At 43.5% G+C, this 19,618-nt stretch overlaps 1 protein-coding gene across 3 annotated transcripts in view; it reads left to right on the top strand.

The window, feature by feature from the left end:
* The window catches only part of crtc3 (CREB regulated transcription coactivator 3), a 107,452-nt gene that overhangs the window by 27,429 nt on the left and 60,405 nt on the right, over positions 1 to 19,618 (top strand). For 2 of the 3 annotated variants that reach the window (XM_072282130.1, XM_072282131.1), the window contains exon 2: positions 11,749 to 11,859. In XM_072282130.1, the coding sequence (XP_072138231.1) occupies positions 11,749 to 11,859 (111 nt within the window). Of the gene's footprint in view, positions 1 to 11,748; positions 11,860 to 19,618 lie in introns of those variants that run through there. The other variant, XM_072282132.1, reaches the window with a different exon arrangement.

Raw genomic sequence — 19,618 nt, forward strand, 5'->3', positions numbered from 1 at the left:
TTGTCTCAGTTAGTTCTGACGAAGGGTCTCGGCCGGAAGTGTCGACTGTACCTCTTCCTAGAGATGCTGCCTGGCCTGCTGCGTTCACCAGCGTTTTTCATGTGTGTTGAAGGAATTTTAGACCATTTCTCCATTTTAAACTGTTTCAGTTCATTGATATTTCTGGGATACCCTCTTCAGGTCATCTCCATTGGGTTAAGGTCTGGACTCTGACTTGGCCATTCCAAAACACGTATTTCTTCTTTTTAAACCTTTCTGTTGTTGATTTACTCTTGGTTTTGGATCATTGTGTTGTTGCATCATCCAACTTCTATTAAACTTCAGGTGACGGACCACTACCCAGATAATAAAATGCCTTGATACAATTTTGAGTTCACTGTTCCTTCAATAATTGTGAGCTGTCCAGGCCCTGAGGCAGCAAAGCAGCCCCAAACCATGATGCTCCTTCCACCATGCTTCACAGTTGGATGAGGTTTTGGCGCGCTGTGCTGTGCCCTTTGTCCTCCAAGCATAGTGGTATACATTTCTGCCAGAAAGTTCAAGATTTGTCTCATCTGTCCACAGAACATTGACTGAGAAGCATTGTGGAACATCCAGGTAGACTTTTACAAGCTTGAGACGTGCAGCAATTTTTCTTTGGAGAGTAGTTGTTTCCTCTGTGGTGTCCTTCCATGAACATCATTCTTGTTCAGTGATTTTCTTATAATGAACACATGAACAGAGACTTTAGCAAGTTCTAGAGATTTCTGCAGGTATTTTGCTGTTACCCTTGGGTTCTTTTTCACCTCTTGCATTGCACATTGTGCTCTTGGTTTGATCTTTGCAGGATGCTCACTCCAAGAGTAGCAACAGTAGTGATTTTCCTCCATTTGTAGACAGTATCTCTTACTGTGCAGCACTGTACACTCAGGTCTTTAGAAATGCTTTTGTAGCCTTTTCTAGTTTCATGCATCTCTATAATTTTTCTTCTAAGGTTCTCTGAAAGTTGTTTTGATTGATGCATGATGCACATAAGCATATCTTTCTTGAGAAGGCTCTGTCAGTAACGTGACTTTGTCTTTTTTATAGGACAGGGCACCTCTACAACCCACACCTCCAATCTCATCTCATTGATTGGAACACTTGACCCCAAATAACTTTTGTAGAAAGCATTACCCCAGAGGTTCAGATACTTTTTTGAACCTAGACTGTGGTTGTTTAAAGGTGTACTCCGTATTGACGAGAAGAACTACAATTGTGTGTTAAAAGTTTAGGCAGATTGTGTTTGTCTATTATTGTGACCTAGATGAAGATCAGACTGCATTTTATGAGTATTTAATGTAGAAAACCAGGTAAGTGCAAAGGGTTTACCAATTTTTTTTTATTGCAAATGTACACGTGACAAATAAAGCTCAGTACATTACGGGTAAAGCCGTCCACACCATTGAGCACATCTACACAAAAAAGCTGCATCCGTCATCAGGGACCCCCGCAGCCCAAGACATGCTGTCTTCTTGCTGCTGCCATCAGGAAGAAGGTACAGAAGCCTCAAGATCCACACCACCAGATTCAACCATTTCTCCTCAACCATCAGGATCTCGAACCAAAGGCTTCAGTCAGCTTCACTCACCCCATCACTGAACTGTTCCCACAACCTGTGGACTCACTTTCAAGGACTCTTCATCTCATGTTCTCCATATTTATTGCTCATTTATTATTATTATTTGTTTCATAGAAACATAGAAAACCTACAGCACAGTACAGGCCCTACGGCCCACAATGCTGAGCTGAACACGTACTTAATTTAGAAATTACCTAGGGTTACCCCTAGCCCTCTATTTTTCTAAGCTCCATGTACCTATCCAGGAGTCTCTTAAAAGACCCTATCGTTTCTGCTTCCATCATCACCGCCAGCAGCCCATTCCACACACTCACCACTCTTTGTTTAAAAAAAAAACAACAACTTACCTCTGACATCTCCTCTGTACCTACTTCCAAGCACCTTAAAACTGTGCCTTCTCACGCTAGCCATTTCAGCCCTGGGAAAAAGCCTCTGTCTATCTACATGATCAATGCCTCTCATCATCTTGTACACCTCTATCAGGTCACCTCTCATCCTCTGCCGCTCCAAGGAGAAAAGGACGAGTTCGCTCAACCTATTCTCATAAGGCATGCGCCCCAATCCAGGCAACATGCTTGTAAATCTCCTCTGCAACCTTTCTATAGTTTCCACATTCTTCCTGTAGTGAGGCGACCATAAATGAGCACAGTACTCCAAGAGGGGTCTGACCAGGGTCCTATATAGCCACAATATTACCTCTCAGCTCTTAAACTCAATCCCACGGTTGATGAAGGCCAATACACCATATACCTTCCTAACCACAGAGTCAACCTGTGCAGCAGCTTTGAGTGTCCTATGGACTTGGACCCCAAGATCCCCCTGATCCTCCATACTGACAAGAATCTTACCATTAATACTATATTCTGCCATCATATTTGACTTTCCAAAATGAACCACCTCACACTTACCTGGGTTGAATTCCATCTGCCGTTTCTCAGCCCAGTTTTGCATCCTATCAATGTCCTGCTATAACCTCTGACAGCCCTCCACACTATCCACAGCACTCCCAACCTTTGTGTCATCAGCAAATTTACTAACCCATCCCTCCACTTCCCCATCCAGGTCATTTATAAAAATCACAAAGAGAAGGGGTCCTAGAACAGATCCCTGAGGCACACCTCTGGTCACTGAACTCCATGCAAAATATGACCCATCTATGACCACTCTTTGCTCTCCGGGCAAGCCAATTCTGGATCCACAAAGCAAGGTCCCCTTGGATCCCATGCCTCCTTACTTTCTCAATAAGCCTTGCATGGAATACCTTATCAAATGCCTTGCTGAAATCCTTATACACTGCATCTACTGCTCTGCCTTCATCAATGTGTTTAGTCACATCCTCAAAAAATTCAATCAGGTTCGTAAGGCACGACCTGCCTTTGACAAAGCCATGCTGACTATTCCTAATCAGACTATACCTCTCTAAATGTTCATAAGTCCTGCCTCTCAGGATCTTCTCCATCAACTCACCAACCACCAGCCACTTTTGTATTTGCAGTTTGTTGTCAATTGTACACTGGTTGAATGCACAAATTTGTGTGGTCTTTCATTGATTCTGTTATGGCTATTATTCTATGGATTTATTGAGTATGCCCTCAAGAAAATGAACCTCAGGATTGTATATGGCGACATATATGTACTTTGATAATAAATTTACTTTAATTTTAATCTTAAATCTTTACCTCCATTACACCTGGTCTCAGAATGAGGATTTCCATTGCAGGACATCTGAGAAGACCCCATTTCTCCCCCCCCCAGAAACTGGGTTTTCCTTCCACTATTATCAATGCTGCCTTCTGCTGTATTTCCTCCATTGTAGAGGGCGTGTCTGCTGTCACCCCATTCTCCCTCACCCCTCTGTACATAACCAAGATGGGGTCCCCGTTGTCACGATCCTCCATATCCAACGTCTCATTCTCTGCACTTCAACCATCACCAATGGGTTCTCACCACTAGGCACATCTTTTCTTCCCTGATTTGCTGTCCTTTATTTACCTCAGTGAGAACTGACGCAAACTGGGGAATCGCTTTATCAAACACCTTTACTCTGTCCGCCATAACAGCTATTTATGTAGAATGGTCTCGGCCTGAATCGTTGAAGGTTTATTTATTTCCGTAGATGTTGGCCAGCGATTTTTAATTCCACTTTCCGTTCCTTCTATGGCCTCTTGTTCTGCCACAATGAGGCCAGGCGCAGGTTTACAGGAGCAACGCCACATATTCTGTTCACACAGTTTCTGATCTGCCGGCATGAATGTTGATTTCTTTGACTTCCGGTAACCACTTCTCCAAACCCAAACCCTACAATCAGGTGGCCCTCTCATTCTTTCTCTTCCCTTCACATCTTGCACATCCCATTCAACATGCTGCCCTCTGGTTTCCTTTATTCCATGGTCCACTCTCCTCTCCTATCAAATTCCTCCTTCTCTGCCCCTTTCACCCATCTGTTGTACTTTCTCTTCACTTTTCCCTTCCCAGCTTCTCACATCATTCCCTTTCATGCCACCCTCTCCCACCAACTACCCTTCCTCCTTACTGCCAGCTTGTACCCCTCCTCCTCCCTAAGCCCATCACCCCTTCTGGGGCATAGGGCACCGACAGCAGCTCTGTCCTGGACCAGTCTTTTCCCAGGTCTGGCCCAGCCTCTTGGTGCACCCTTCCTCTTCCAGCGATGAGGTCTTCTGTAACATTGTTTTTTTTTAACAGGATGGGGTTGCTTGCCCTAGTTCCACCTCTCCTTTCACAGCCGGTCTTGGGACCATCTATGGCAGAGTTTCCTTCCTCTGATTCTGGCTTCGTCCCCCTTCCTTTCCAGTCCTGATGGAGATTTGGCCTGTTTATTTCCTTCCATCGATGCTGCCTGCCATGCAGGGTCCCCCAGCATTTTGTGTGTGTTCCTCTGGATGGAAATTACCTCCTTGGTGTTTTTCACAGCCTCAGTTCATTCACAGCCTCTGCAATCAGTCAAGTATTTGTGAAGGGCTTTTGTCGCTGTAATGTTTGCACATTGAAAGCTCCAACAAGCACCACTGTAGTAGAACACCAGACAGCGGTGGGGGATCAAGTCAGTAGGTATACTTAAAGCAGAGGTTGATAACTTTTCATTAGTAGATCTCAAAGATTATGATGAGATAGCAGGAGAATAGGATTGAGAGGGAAAAGAAATCAGCTACGATTAAATGGCAGAGCAGCCTCAATGGGCTGAATGGCCTAATTCTGCTTCTATATGTGGTTGTTATAGTCTTATGGTCTTGTACCCTTTTGCCTAACAATGAAGGCCTCCATACAACTTCAGATACAGAGATGTGTTCAGGTCCTGGTGCTGGTGCGTTGTGTGCACGATCTGCTCTGCTGAGTTTGAGGATAGATTGGTGCCAGTGCTTCTTTTGACTCTGTGTTTGATCACAGATTTTATCCAGGGCACCATCATCACTCACCTGTTAGAAATTCCCAGCAGCACCTTTGGACCCACCTGATAAGGGAATCAGCAGACGCTCCAGGTATTTTGGAGACAGGAGATTGCAGATGCTGGAATGAAGAGCGAGAAACAATTTGCTGGAGGAACTCAATGGGCTGAGCTGTTTCTATGGGGGGGGGGAGAGGAACTGCTGATGTTTCAGGTCGAGACTCTGAATCAGAACTGAGAGCAGAGAGGGAAGGTAGCTAGTATGAAGAGGGGAGGGATCAGACAGGAGCCAATTGGTAATCAGTGGACTGAGAATCCTTTCAGAGTAGATAAAGAGGAATTTCTTTAGCCAGAGGGTGGTGAATCTGTGGAATTCATTGCCACAGATGACTGTAGAGGCCACTCATTGGGTATATTTAAAGCAGTGGTTGATAGGTTTTTGATTAATCAGTGTGTCAAAAGTTATGGGAGGAATGCAAGTGAATGATGAGAGAGAAAATAAATCAGCTATGATGAAATAACTGAGCAGAATCAATAGTCTGAATGGCCTTATTCTACACCTATGTCTCATGGTCTTTATCTATGTAAGTAGACTTGGTAGAGGCACAAATAATGGGCAGGTTACTCTGTGTCATGAAGCCTTTTGTATTAACACATTTAGAGTTCAATATACTATCAGAAAGGCAGAATCTCTGATCCTGATGAGAGAGACCCCTACACACACACTTTTATTCTGGTATCTTTCCCCTTCCTTTCCTGTCCTGTAGAATGGTCTCGGCCCGAATCGTTGAAGGTTTATTCATTTCTGTAGATGTTGCCTGACATGCTGAGTTCCTCAAGCATTTTTTGTGATGCTTCTGAATCTCTGATAGTTCAGCATTCTTTCCATGTAGCACAAACCGTTATATTGTTTGTACTTAAATCCCTGGAGTAGGACATGACTGAAACACAGGGTGAGGTCACTTTGACCCAGGCACCTTCTGATCAAGAGGATATTGTGTGGGATTCTCAGTTCTGTAACAAGGCATCAAAGTGAATGGGTGAGTCAGTAGGAGGCTTGCAGAGAGAACTTGGTTCACTGCAGCAGTGGTGGTGATGGCTACAGTGGGGCTGGGCTGCTGGTTGACACAATCAGGTTCCCAAGGAAAGTACCTTAGACAGTGCAGCATTCCCGCGGGGTTGACTGCTCTCCCTTGGGTTCCTTGGACTGGGACGTCTCCATCTCTTGACTCGTGCAGTGTGAATGCAGGGCTGCAAGTATATTGTTGAAACTGTGCTGGAGTGAGGTTGATTGTTGTCTCTGGCTTGTTTGGCATCACATGTCTGAATGGAACTGATCAGTTGAGAAAGCCGAGGGATTACGCAAACATGACGATCTTGAGGCTGAAATGCTCCTTGGCAAGTTACCAGATTGCAAAAGGTCACATTTAATATGAAAACAAAGCACCAACTGCACTTTTGTGAAATCTTTTCAAAGAACTGGGATTGGTTTCTGATTTTACCTGCAATCTATTGCTTGCTCGGTCTGCAGAACCTTAACGCTGGTTAGATTGCTTTATGGGTGAATTGGTTGCCCATTATTCTCAGTCTAACGCTGCAGTTATCCCTTTCCCAGGCCATGCCTGATGTATTATTGAGTAACAAAGCTCGGGAAATCTCACAGTTTATAAAAATATTCCTTTCTTCGATGTGGTCTCTAAGTATTTATTTACTCATTGCACTTCCCCTTTATAATTCATTTGTGGTCGATGGGTTTTGCTGAAGAAGACCAGTGTCTATAACTGAACCTGAAGGGAGGTGGTGAGTGTGTTCCGCAACCAAGGGTGGTATAAGCTGAAAGATATCCTTTTAAAGTGGGTGCAGGGACAGGAATCTGGGGGTCCACAGGCACAAATGTTGACCATTAAAAGGCGCTGAGAACTTCAGTGTTGTGCACAGTAGCACATTCTGCTGTTCTGGTCCCCTGCCATGAGGTCAGAGGCTCCCTTGGATAGGGGGATGTGCAGTTTCAGTCATTAGAGTTATAGAAGCAAGGCCTTCAGCCCATAGCATCCTCCCTGCAAGCCCTAGTTGCTTATGTTTGGTTGTAATCCTTCAAGCCTCTCCCCTCAAAGTACCTGTCCATATTCTTCTTAAATGCGACATTTGTACTCACTTTTGACTACCTCCTCTGGCGGCTCATTTCAGGTACTCACTGCCCTCCGTGTAAAGAAGTTACCTCTCAGGTCTCATTTAAGTCTCTTCCCTCTTGTTGTGTTTCTGTGTCCTCTAGTTTTCTATTCCCCATCCCTGGGGGAAAAGACTATGACCGTCCACCTTATCTGTGCCTTTCATGATTTTATAAACCTCTGAGGTTACCCCTCATTTTCCTGTGCTCCAGGGAATAAAGATACAGTGTGGCCAACCTCTCCCAACAACTCAGGCTCTCCAGTCTAGGCAGCGTCCTCTTAAATCTCTTCTGCACCTACTCTAGCTTCTTGATGTCTTTCCTGTAACAGTGTGACCAAAACTCTACACAATGCTTCAAATGGGGTCTCACTAACAATTTAGAAAATTGCAACATAGAGTCCCAACTCCTAAAGTTAATACCCTGACTGGTGAAGGTCAGCATGCAAAATCCTACTTCACCACCTTGTCAGCTCAGCAAACTATCCACTTGTACTCCCACGGCCCTCAGGTCCACTATAATCAATGCCCTGCCATTCACTGTATATATCCTAGCCTGGTTTGAATGTCCAGTGCATAACCTTACTCCATTTCTAAGGCTACGTCCACACTGGACCGGATAAATCTGTACCCGAAGCTGGGAGATTTTCTAAAACGCCCTCCAGGGTGTGTAAATTTGAAAACGCCGATTGTGCAGAGTAGCAGTGTGGACAGGGTAAACAGATATTTTAAAAAACGCTGTCATGACGTGCCGGAACAGATGGCGGCAGGGCGGCATTTCATTGTTTTCTTGAACGCAACCCCCCCCCCCACACACAACCTAACAATTTCAGAACAGACAGCAACGAGACTGAAGCCAGAAGAGTTAGAAATGTACTCACCAAATACTTTGACCCGTAGCTTACTAAATAAATAAGTATACTGACTTTGCCCCATTTTCTGTCCTTGCTTGTGTGAAGGTGGTTTACCTATTTATGCAAGTACTTCTCTGACAACAGATGTGTAACAGCCTAATGTAACATTGTATGGAAATACAAGATAACACCGATGCAGACATGTTTTATACATTTAAGAAGGTGCTTTATTAATGCAACAGAGTTAGTCAGTTTTTCAATGTTCGTCATCAGCCGGGTCATACTGTCCGTGAACTCCCTGTCGGTTGCCTCCATGCTCTCCAGTGTTTGTTTTTTTTTGAAGTTTTAAGTCCTGTGCGAGAGCCAACAGCAATTCCTTTTAAGTTTTTTTTATAAAAAACGCCTATCGTTTTTACGCGAAACCAGCGTTTTCAAAATGATCTGGTCTAGTGTGGACGTAGCCTAAGTTGAAATCCATTTGCCATTCCTCAGTCCGTCTCCCTAACTGATCAAAATCTCTTTGCAATTCATTGTAACCTGCTTCACTATCAACAACACCTCCTAATTTGAATCATCAGCAAACATGCTAATTATTCCATGTACTGCTTATTCACATGCAAATTATTTACATACAGGACATAATGAATAACGAAGGTTCCGACACTGACTCCTGGAATACTCTGGTCCTAGGTCTCTAGTCTTCGTCCGCTCCTGCGGCCTCACGTATGGGCACCTTTAATGGTCTTTAAGCAGGCCTGGTCTCACCTATGACTGTTAAAGTAACTGAAGAACCTCTTGAGATTATCTTTAATCCTGCCTGTCAAATCCATCTGAGTGTGCCTGGAAAAGGAGGAGTTGCTCATCACCAAATGGAAGATTTGTTAGGGATGTTCATTATTAACCGTGGCTTTCAAAGAGTAAATGTGGAGAAACTTCGCTGGCTGCTGGGTTGGAAATCAAAAGACTCAGACAATAACCCTATTGGCAGAATGTGAAGAAATGAGAATTTGTTGCATGTTGCAGGTTTTTCTAATTTGGAATTCACTTTGTAAAAGAAAATTTAGTTGTAAGTTCCCAGGGGAATTTGCAATTAAAAGAAAGTGTGAGGGAAATGGGCAAGAGTAGAATAATTGGATAGATCTTTTTGAGAGTTGATGCCAAATGCTCTTGCCTTGAGCTGTCAGATACAGTGAATAGCTGCAAAATCAGATCTTGAAATGGTGCTGAAACTGGCCTTGAATTTCCTGGGAAAGAGTGTTTGGTTTGTGTTTTTTCTGATCATAGAACTTCACCCATTCTGCTACAATGCAGTCACCCATGGGAGTGTGGGGCTGATTTGGGAGTGATGCCTCCTTGATGCCCGGTTGAATGAGGTTACAGGAGGACATCTATTTCTTGTGGTATCATAGCCCGTTAACATGAGAGAATGAGCTGATTGTCTGTTTTTGAAGGAAGCCAATGTTTGACAAATATTTACTGTCTTCAAGGGTTACTGCACCAGTGAAAGATGCATTCAGTTGAAAAATTTAATTTGCTCAATTTCTCAAATTAGTTTTTGATTCCTTGTCAGGATGCTTGACAACATTCTTGCCTCTTGTATCGATAACGACTATTGAACAGGCATTGACTGATATTAAACAAGTTGCATTGTTGCTTGCTGCTGTCCCACATTATTGCATTTGTGGTCTTGCTGCTGCAAGCTCTATTGTACATGGAATGTATGCACTGACCTACAACCCCGTAGACAAGACAAATGCAGCAGTCATTTTGTTATGCAGCACAGAATTCCACTAAAAGAATTGAATGAATGGCTGTGATGTTAATTTGGGGTCTCGGGGTATGCAGGGTGCTTGGTCTCTCCGGGAATGAACATTATGGAATTTGGATTGAGCTTTTTCTTTGGGATGGGAGACAGGTGGAAGTCTGAAGTGTTGAATGAAGGGTCTGGCAGAGTACTGGTGTAGCTGTTGGTCTGTATCCAGAAGTCTGAAACATTGATCTCGGTCCATCAGTTCAAATCCTGCTCTAGCAGCTGGATAATTTCAAATTCAGGTAATTAAATAGATCTGGCAACAATGAAATTATTGACCTTCAGTTAAAACTCAGCAGTTGGAATTTTGCCCATCATTCTCATTTCTCTTTGACGATGACCTTTATATTATACACACATTCACCTTTTGTGGTAGGATACCTACCTGGTCAGGTCTGTTTGTGACTCCAGACTGACATGTCATTAACTCTTAATCAACTAAATATCAGGCTGGAGTCTTAATGGGTGGCAAGGTAGAGTAATGGTTAGTATAGTGCTCAACAGCACCAATGATCAGCAATCAGGGTTCAATTCCCACTGCTGTCTGTAAGGAGTTTGTACATTCTCCCCATGACCATATGAGTTTCCTCTGGGTGCTCCAGTTTCCTCCCACTTTCCAAAGACAGATTAGGGTTAGTAAGTAGTGGCATGCTATGTTAGTGCTGGAAGCATGGTGATATTTGCCCAGCACAATCCCCGCTGATTTGATGTAAACAACACATTTCACTCTGGTTTCTTACCTCTTCTCATCTTCCTCTCACCTCCCCTTGGGTCTCATCCTCCTTCCCTTTCTCCTGTGGTCCACTCTTCTGTTATCAGATTCCTTCTGCTCCAGTCCTCTACCTTTCCTACCCACCTGGCTTCACCCGTCACCTTCTAACTATCCTTCTTCCCCTCCCTCCAACTTTTTATTCTGTTGTCTTCCCCCTTCTTTTTCAGCCCTAAAGAAGGGTCTCTGCCCAGAGCGTCAACTGTTTATTCACTTTCATAGTCGCTGCCTGACCTGCTGAGTTCCTCCAGCATTTTGTGTACGTTGCTTTGGATTTCTATCATCTGCAGAGTTCCTTGTGTTTATGCATTTCACTGAATGATTGGATGTCACGATGTACCGTGACAAATAAAGCTAATTTAGTTGTCTGAAACATGTCAGTCTTTTGGGGGTGGGCAATGTGAACTTGAGTTTGGAGCAAAGGTTGGCCCTCGATCCAATCATAGCTCACCTGATCTGGGCTTAGTTCTGTTCACATGAACCTAGAATTCCCCGAAATTTTGTCTACTACTGCTTCACTGACTTTGCTGTCTGGGGTTAAGCATTCCAAAGCTTCACAGTACTTGAGAAGAAATTCCTTCCCATCTTCATCCTCAGTGACAGCCTTGCCAGTGATCTCCAAATCTCCATAAATAAATGTTTAAGGGAAACATGATGGGGAACTTCTTCACTCAGACAGTGGTGAGAGTGAAACAAGCTGCTAATACTTTCAACATTGAAGAGAATTTTGGATTCGTACAGGTATGGGACTGGGCAGAATAATAGTTCGGCATGGGCTAGGTGGGCTGAAGGGTCTGTTTCAGTGCCATAGGCCTCTATGAGTAATCTGCAAGACAAAAGGTTATTTGCAAATTTCCTTCCGCACAGTGGTATCCAAACTACAAGCAGATGTGTTAACCTTGAACTATGGACCCACACAAACTGATGTGATACATTTAAAGCACCTTCAGTGAATGGAAAGCTGGATAAGTGTAGAAGGACAAATGTTTGTGTTGAGTAAAGTGAAGGAGGTTTGGATGGAGCGTGGCTGCTCATGGACTAGTAGGGCAAATGCCCTTTAGTCTGAATAGTTAGATCAACTAGCAAGCTCTTTGAATGAATTGCTGTTGTTACTCAAGCCTGACATAATTTTCTACTCATTCCTAGGTCCAGTTGCACAAGCTGCATCACTTGCGTTTGGCACAGACTCGAGCTCAGTATTATGGAGGATCGCTACCCAATGTCAATCAGATTGGTAACAACACAACTGACTTCCAGGTAGGCATTGAAGGACAGTTCTGCATTCTTGCAGCTTCCTCCCAGATTTCTGTGGTGGGCTCTGCTTTTCACTCATCCAGACCTGCTGGTCTTCCCATCCCTCTCACTTAACCTCTCAACTTCTCCATCCCTATTTCCCTATTTCTACTCCTCACTCTTTGAGTTGCTCCTTTACATTTGTGACATTTTTTGACTAGTTAGGGCATCAAAGGTTATGGGGAGAAGGTAGGAGAGTGGGGTTGTGAGGGAAAATAAATCAGCTGTGATGGAATGACGAACAGATGCAATGGGCCAAATGGCCTAATTCTGCTCCTGTGTCTTAATGGTCTTATGAGTGAAGATGTTTCTGGTTTTAACATTGTATAACTAAATTATTATTTAGTGAGATTGGTAGAAGTTACAGGTGGAGTGATTTCTCTGTAATCTCGCCAGTACTGCCATTTGTACACGTAGCTGCTTATTGGCCTGATAGTATGTTTGTTTCTCTTACCCTCTGGTTTTCATTCCTTGCGCTGCAGCTGTTGCATGTGAACCTATATCTTACCCACTGACAGTTTTAACACTGGCTTTTCAACTCAGATGTAAACTCTCCAAATCTGAGTTTGCATTAGTGCTTTAGAGGATACAGCCTGTCTCAAGTCGGAAATGTAGACTGCCAAACTTAAGATTGCTATAGTCTTCTATACCTACAGTGGTATGCAAAAGTTTGGGCACCCCTGGTCAAAATTTCTGTTACTGTGAATAGCTAAGCAAATAAAAGATGAACTGATTTCCAAAAGGCATAAAGTTAAAGATGACACATTTCTTTAATATTTTAAGCAAGTAAACTTTTTTATTTCCACCTTTTACAGTTTCAAAATAGCAAAAAAAGGAAAAGGGCCCGAAGCAAAAGTTTGGGAACCCTGCATGGCAGTACGTAGTAACACCCCCTTTGGCAAGTATCACAGCTTGTAAACACTTTCTGTAGCCAGCTAACGTTGACTGTACTTCTTTCTAGAGATGCTGCCTGGCCTGCTGCGTTCACCGGCAACTTGAATGTGTGTTGCTAAGAGCCTTTCAATTCTTGTTTGGGGGATTTTCGCCCATTCTTCCTTGCAAAAGGCTTCTAGTTCTATGAGATTCTTGGGCTGTCTTGCATGCACTGCTCTTTTGAGGTCTATCCACAGATTCTCGATGATGTTTAGCTCAGGGGACTGTGAGGGCCATGGCAAAATGACGTTGTGGGGATGGAACTGGACTCTCTCACGGTGGTGTCTGAAAAGAGGATGCTGTCTAAGTTGCATGCCATCTTGGTCAATGTCTCCCATCCACTACATAATGTACTGGATGGGCACAGGAGTACATTCAGCCAGAGACTCATTCCACCGAGATGCAGCATTGAGCGTCATAGGAGGTCATTCCTGCCTGTGGCCATCAAACTTTACAAATCCTCCCTTGGAGGGTCAGACACCCTGAGCCAATAGGCTGGTCCTGGACTTATTTCATAATTTACTGGCATAATTTACATATTACTATTTAACCATTTATGGTTCTATTACTATTTAATATTTATGGAGCAACTGTAACGAAAACCAATTTCCCCCGGGATTAATAAAGTATGACTATGACTAAAACCTTCAGCTTGCGCCTCTTGAGGTAGTCCATTGTGGATTTTGAGGTGTGTTTAGGATCATTATCCTGTTGTAGAAGCCATCCTCTTTTCATCTTCGGCGTTTTCTACAGACGGTGTGATGTTTGTTTCCAGAATTTGCTGGTATTTTATTGAATTCATTCTTTCCTCTACCAGTGAAATGTTCCCCGTGCCACTTGCTGCAACACAAACCCAAAGCATGATCGATCCACCCTCGTGCTTAACAGTTGGAGAGGTGGTCTTTTCATGAAATTCTGCACCCTTTTTTCTCCAAACATACCTTTGGTCATTGCGGCCAAAAAGTTCTATTCAAAAGGTTCAAAGGAATATCTAAACAAGCCTGATGCATTTTGGAAACAAGTCCTGTGGACTGATAAAGTTAAAATAGAACTTTTTGGCTGCAATGAGCAAAGGTATGTTTGTAGAAAAAAAGGGTGCAGAATTTCATGAAAAGAACACCTCTCCAACTGTTAAGCGCGAGGGTGGATGGATCATGCTTTGGGCTTGTGTTGCAGCCGGTGGCACGGGGAACATTTACTGGTGGAGGAAAGAATGAATTCAATAAAATACCAGCAAATTCTGGAAACAAACATCACACCGTCTGTAGAAAAAGTCGGAGACGAAAAGAAGATGCTCTTACAACCGGATAATAAACCTAAATACATCTCAAAATCCACAATAGACTACCTCAAAAGGCGCAAGCTGAAGGTTTTGCCATGGCCCTCAGTCCCCTGACCTAAACATCATCGAGAATCTGTGGATAAACCTCAAAAGAGCAGTGCATGCAAGACGGCCCAAGAATCTCACAGAACTGGAAGTCTTTTGCAAGGAAGAATGAGCAAAAATCCCCCAAACAAGAATTGAAAGACTCTTAGCTGGCTACAAAAAGCATTTACAAGCTGTGATACTTGCCAAAGGGGGTGTTACTATGTACTGCCATGCAGGATGCCCAAACTTTTGCTTTGGGCCCTTTTTCTTTTTTGTTATTTTGAAACTAAAAGATGGAAATAAAAAGGTTTTCTTGCTTAAAATATTAAAGAAATGTGTCATCTTTAATTTTATGCCTTTTGGAAATCAGTTCATCTTTTACTCGCTTAGCTATTCACAGTAACAGAAATTTTGACCAGGGGTGCCCAAACTTTTGCATGCCACTGTATGTTTACAGACCCTTCAGCCCATGATGTTGTGCCAACTCCAAAATAAATCTAACCTTTTCCTCCTACATCGCCCCCCATTTTTCTACCATCCATGTGCCTATCTAGGAGTTTTTTTAATGTCCCTAATGTACCTGTCCTATCACCACCCCTGGCACAGCATTCCAAACATTCACCACTTACTGTGTGTAAAAAAAAAACTGTTTCTCTCTGACATCACACAGTACTTTCTTCCAATCATCTTAAAATTATGCACCTTCATATTATCCATTTCCACCTTGGGAAAATATCTCTGGCTGTATCTATGCCTCTTATCATCTTGTACATCTCTATCAAGTCACCTTTCATCCTCCTTCACTCCAGAGGGAAAAGCTCAAGCTCACTCAACCTATGACCTATGCTCATGAGACATACTCTCTCAGACATCCCACCTCTCCCGGAACTTCCGGGAGTCTCCTGCATATTAGTAATGGCTCCCTGATGCCCGCAAATTATATACAATATCATGGAAATCAATTTTTTTGAGAGCGTGCGAGAGAAAAGCGAGAGAGAGAGAGAGAAAGCAAGCGAGAGAGGGGGAGAGAGCGAGCGAGTGAGAAAGCAAGCAAGAGAGTGCGAGAGCGAAGGCAAGCGAGTGAGAAAGCAAGCGAGAGCGCTTGAGAGCACGCGAGTGACAGAGAGAGAGAGAGCATGAGCGAGCGAGAGCGCGCCATGGCAGAGTGTTCCAAAAAAAAAATAAAATGTACATCACCCCAGACTACACTAAAGTGTACCCCTGCCCAATAGGGGTCAAAATAATGACAGTGTTGCTCGCTGCACTGTTTACAACAGTGACTTTTCTATTGCCCACGGTGGGTTAAGACTGTAAAAGACATGTTGAGGTGAGTTTAACAGATGTCATTCGTTCATTAGCATAGCTAACGTTATTTAAACTAGGGGGCCAACTGCTAAGGAGCTACTCTATTGCAGACATCCCACCTCTCCCGGGAGTCTCCCGCAAATTGATGGTGCTACCTCCCTGAAATGTGTTTTTGCAGGGTGGGATGTCCGCTCTCTAATCCAGGCAGTATCCTGGTAAATCTCCTCTGCACCACCTTTAAAGCTTCTAAATTCTTCCTATAGTGCAGAGACCAGAACTGAACGTAATACTCAAAATCTGGTCTAACCAGGCTTTTATAGAGCTCACACGCCTTGAAATCAGTCTCCTGACTAATGAAGCCAGAATAGTGTGTGGGGAGGGGAAGGAGATACAAGTTTCTTCCCCCTTCCTTTCCAGTCCTGATGAAGGGTCTTGGCCCGAAACATCAACTGTTTATCCCCCTCCATAGATGCTGCTTGACCTGTTGAGTTCCTCTAGCATTTTGTTGTTCAGGATTTCCAGCATCTACAGAATCTCTTGTGTTTATCGTCTATCATTACAGCTATATTATTCCACCTTTCTGCATTGTAATAAGGATGCAATGAATCTAAACAAATGTTTTAATCCTTTTACTTGTATGAATATTTGTCCCATTTTAAGATTGTAATCTCATTTTGTGGATCAAATGTAAATTCTGAACTACTTTACTTTCTCTCTGGGGGTTGAGGTTTACCTGGTTTAGGTTACTTGCTCTAACCATGTCAGGCCTCCACAGTTCTGTCTGCAGTTAAAATCTGCACCCTACAATTGTTAGATTTTGCAAGAAAAAATGTTCATTTAAACGAGGAGCTATGATCCATATTTGTGAGCACTGGCTGAAACACAGCACAGTGGATGAAATTTCAGTGAAATGTATATTCATCCGACTTAGTAATCCCAATACTTTTCACTAACCTCGGACATTGTGCTAGCTCACAGGAAATCTATTCAGAAGTGTCTATTGTATGTGTAGCTAATTGTTAGTCTGATTGTGTTTATTCTATCTCTTTCTTGTTCCCCCACGTCTTCACTTCCCCATTTCTCAGACTGTAGCATAGCCCACAGTTTTCCTGACCCACTGAACCTTCTTTTAAGCAGCTTTGCTACCTTTGACTTTGCCACCAGAGCTGTAGATCTGTTTGACACTGATTGGGAAACCTTCACTATGTGACATTAAAGCCCTCCAACCATTCCAGAAGATGCCTTGTCAGTTCTTAATCGTGCTGCTGTAATCTCCACAGTTTCATTCATTTCTCAGAAGTCAAAGTAAGTTTACTTAGCCAGTAATATCTTGAAGAATCCCACCCACCCTGCTCGAGGACTGTTTGTCCCACTCCCATCAGGGAGGAACCTACAGAGCTTCCATGTCAGGACCACTGGACTCAAAAATCATTACTTTCTCCAGGGAGTAAGGCTGATCAACACCTCCACCCCTCCACACCACCAGCCACTACTACTTTATCATTTCCTGTCAGTCACCTCAAGTACAGACACTCCTGTGCCTAGTGTTATTTTTATTATTGTGTTCTGTATCTTATTGTGTTTTTTGTGCTGCATCGTATCTGGAGTAACAATAATTTCATTCTCCTTGACACTTGTATTCTGGAAATGACATTAAACAATCTTGAATATACTTTGTAGAGGTCACCATATACTACCTTGAAATTCATTTTCTTGCAGATATTTACAAGAAAATAAAGGAATGCAATTGCAGTTATGAAAAATACATATACATAAAGACTGACAAGCAACCAATGTGCAAAAAAAGACAAATTCTGCCTACTTAAAAATAAATAATACTGAGAACATGAGTTGTACAGTCCATAGATTGTGGAACAGTTCAGTGTTGAGGTGAGTTAAGTTGTCCGTGCTAGTCAGTAGGCTGATGGTTGAACCTGTGTGTGTAGGCTCTGAGGCTCCTGTACCTCCTGCCCCATGGTAGTAGCGAGAAGAGAGCACAACCTGCATGATGCTGCTTTCTTGCAGCAACGCTCCTTCTAGAAGTGTTTGTAGTATGGTTCTGGAGGGAAACATTGAAAGCCAACAACCTCTATTGCTGAAAAGCTTCAGAGTTGTTTTGTAAAGTGTGTGACAAGGTCTTTTGTGGTCTGCTGATCCAGAAGATTAAGGTGCTTGAGATCACTGGTGACTTAGTAAATCATATTCGGAATTAGCTTGGCCATAGGAGACAGGGTAGAGGTCGTGGGCTATTGTTTTGACTGGAGGTCTCTCACCAATGATGTTTTCCAGGGATTGGTGCTGGGGCCTTTGTTGAAGATTAAAGACCTTCAACAGATTAGTTCTATTTGTCACATGTACATCGAAACATACAATGAGATGTTGGTTTGCATCAACGACCAGCACAGTCTGAGAATCTGCTGAGGCAGCCCGCAATTGTCACCATGTTTCTGGCACCAACATAGTATGCTCACAACTCACGAACCTGTACATCTTTGGAGTGTGGAAGGAAACCCACGCAATCACAGAGAGAATGTACAAAGTCCTTACAGACAGTGTTGGGAATTGAACCCTGATCACTGGTGCTGTAAAGCATTATGCTAGCTCTTATGCTACCATACCGTTCTGATACTTAGCATAATACATCTGATTTCTGATAGTATTTCTGATGTAAGATGTAAATTAATTGGTTGAAAATGTAGATGGGCTGATTAGTAAGTTTGTGAATTACACAAAAATTGGAGGGATTGTGAAAAAGAATATAGCATAATATAGATTCGTTGCACTCATGGGCAGAGAAGTGGCAGATGGAGTTTAATCAGCCAAGTGTGAGGTACTGCATTTTGGGAGGTCAAATGTGAGGAGAAAGTTACAGTAAATAGCAGGACCCTGAGGAACACTGATGTACAGTGGGATCTTGTGGTTCAAGACCAAAGCAGTCTGAAAGCAGCAAGGCAGTAAATAAGGTGGTAAGGAAGGTGTATGGGCTGCTCGTCTTCATTGATCGAGCCATTGAATAGATGAGTTAGGAAGTTAAGTTGCAGCTGTATAGAACTTTGGTTACATTGTACTTGGAGTATTATATGCAGTTCCGGTCCTTGCGTTACCGGAAAGATGTGGAGCCTTTGGAGAGGGTGCCTATGAGGGTCACCCCAGGATGCTGCCTAGGCTGGAGAGTATTCTTTATGAGGAGAGATTGGACAAAATTGTATTGTTACTCTAGAACATCAGGACTGAGAGATGACCTGATAGGTCAGAAGTGCCCAGTGCTAGGAGGTGAGGAGGTTAATTTAGTTTTTCACAGGAAGGCGTAGGTGTCTGGGACATACTGCCACGGTTGGTTGTGGAAGCAGATGCAACAGTAGTATTTAAGAGACCTCAGAGTGGCCACATGGACGTTCAGGGAAGAGTGGGATATGGATAATGTACAGGCTAATAGATTTAGTTTAATTTGCCATCTTGGTTAGCGTAGACATTACATGCTGGAGGGCCTTTCCCTGTGCTATACGGTTCTGTGTTCACTTTGGGCAATGTGTAGCTCATGAAGCTTGGTAATGAGTCACAAATGAGACTAAAACCAATGATCCCCATAATCAGTGACTGAGGTTGGTGGGCCTCGTGGATGAGCATTGGTGATTTCCCCCCCAGACTGGCAAATCCCACGACCAGGGCTAAGTTTGGGCATGAGGCAGAAGGTCCAGTGAACACCCACCCCCAGATCGGCAAGTCACGGAGTTGTGTCCCATGGGTCAAAGTCCAGGGGTCGATAACCAGAGGTCTGCGAAAACCGGGGGTCGAAGACCCTGGGTTGGTGTGTGAGGTCTGTGAGTCTTCGTGACTGAGAGTCTAGGGCCCGTGCTGAGTTTAGAGGCCTGTCTGTATGGGTGGGAGTGTGGGAAAGGGGCCTGTGTTGGTGTTGGAGGCCTGCCTGTGTGGGTGAGTGGGAAAAGGGCCTGGTTTCCTGATGCTTTGTTGTTGCTTGTGTTGTTCTGCCAGACATTGTGAGCATGATATCCAATGATGACAGAAGACCTGTATGGGAGAGTTTTTAAAGTGGAAAAGCCTTTGCGCTGAGGCAGTTCCAATCTCTTGACCTCCCAAATCTGGGTGCAGTAGTAA

Source organism: Mobula birostris, chromosome 18, assembly GCF_030028105.1.
Source record: "Mobula birostris isolate sMobBir1 chromosome 18, sMobBir1.hap1, whole genome shotgun sequence".
Lineage (NCBI taxonomy): Eukaryota > Metazoa > Chordata > Chondrichthyes > Myliobatiformes > Myliobatidae > Mobula > Mobula birostris.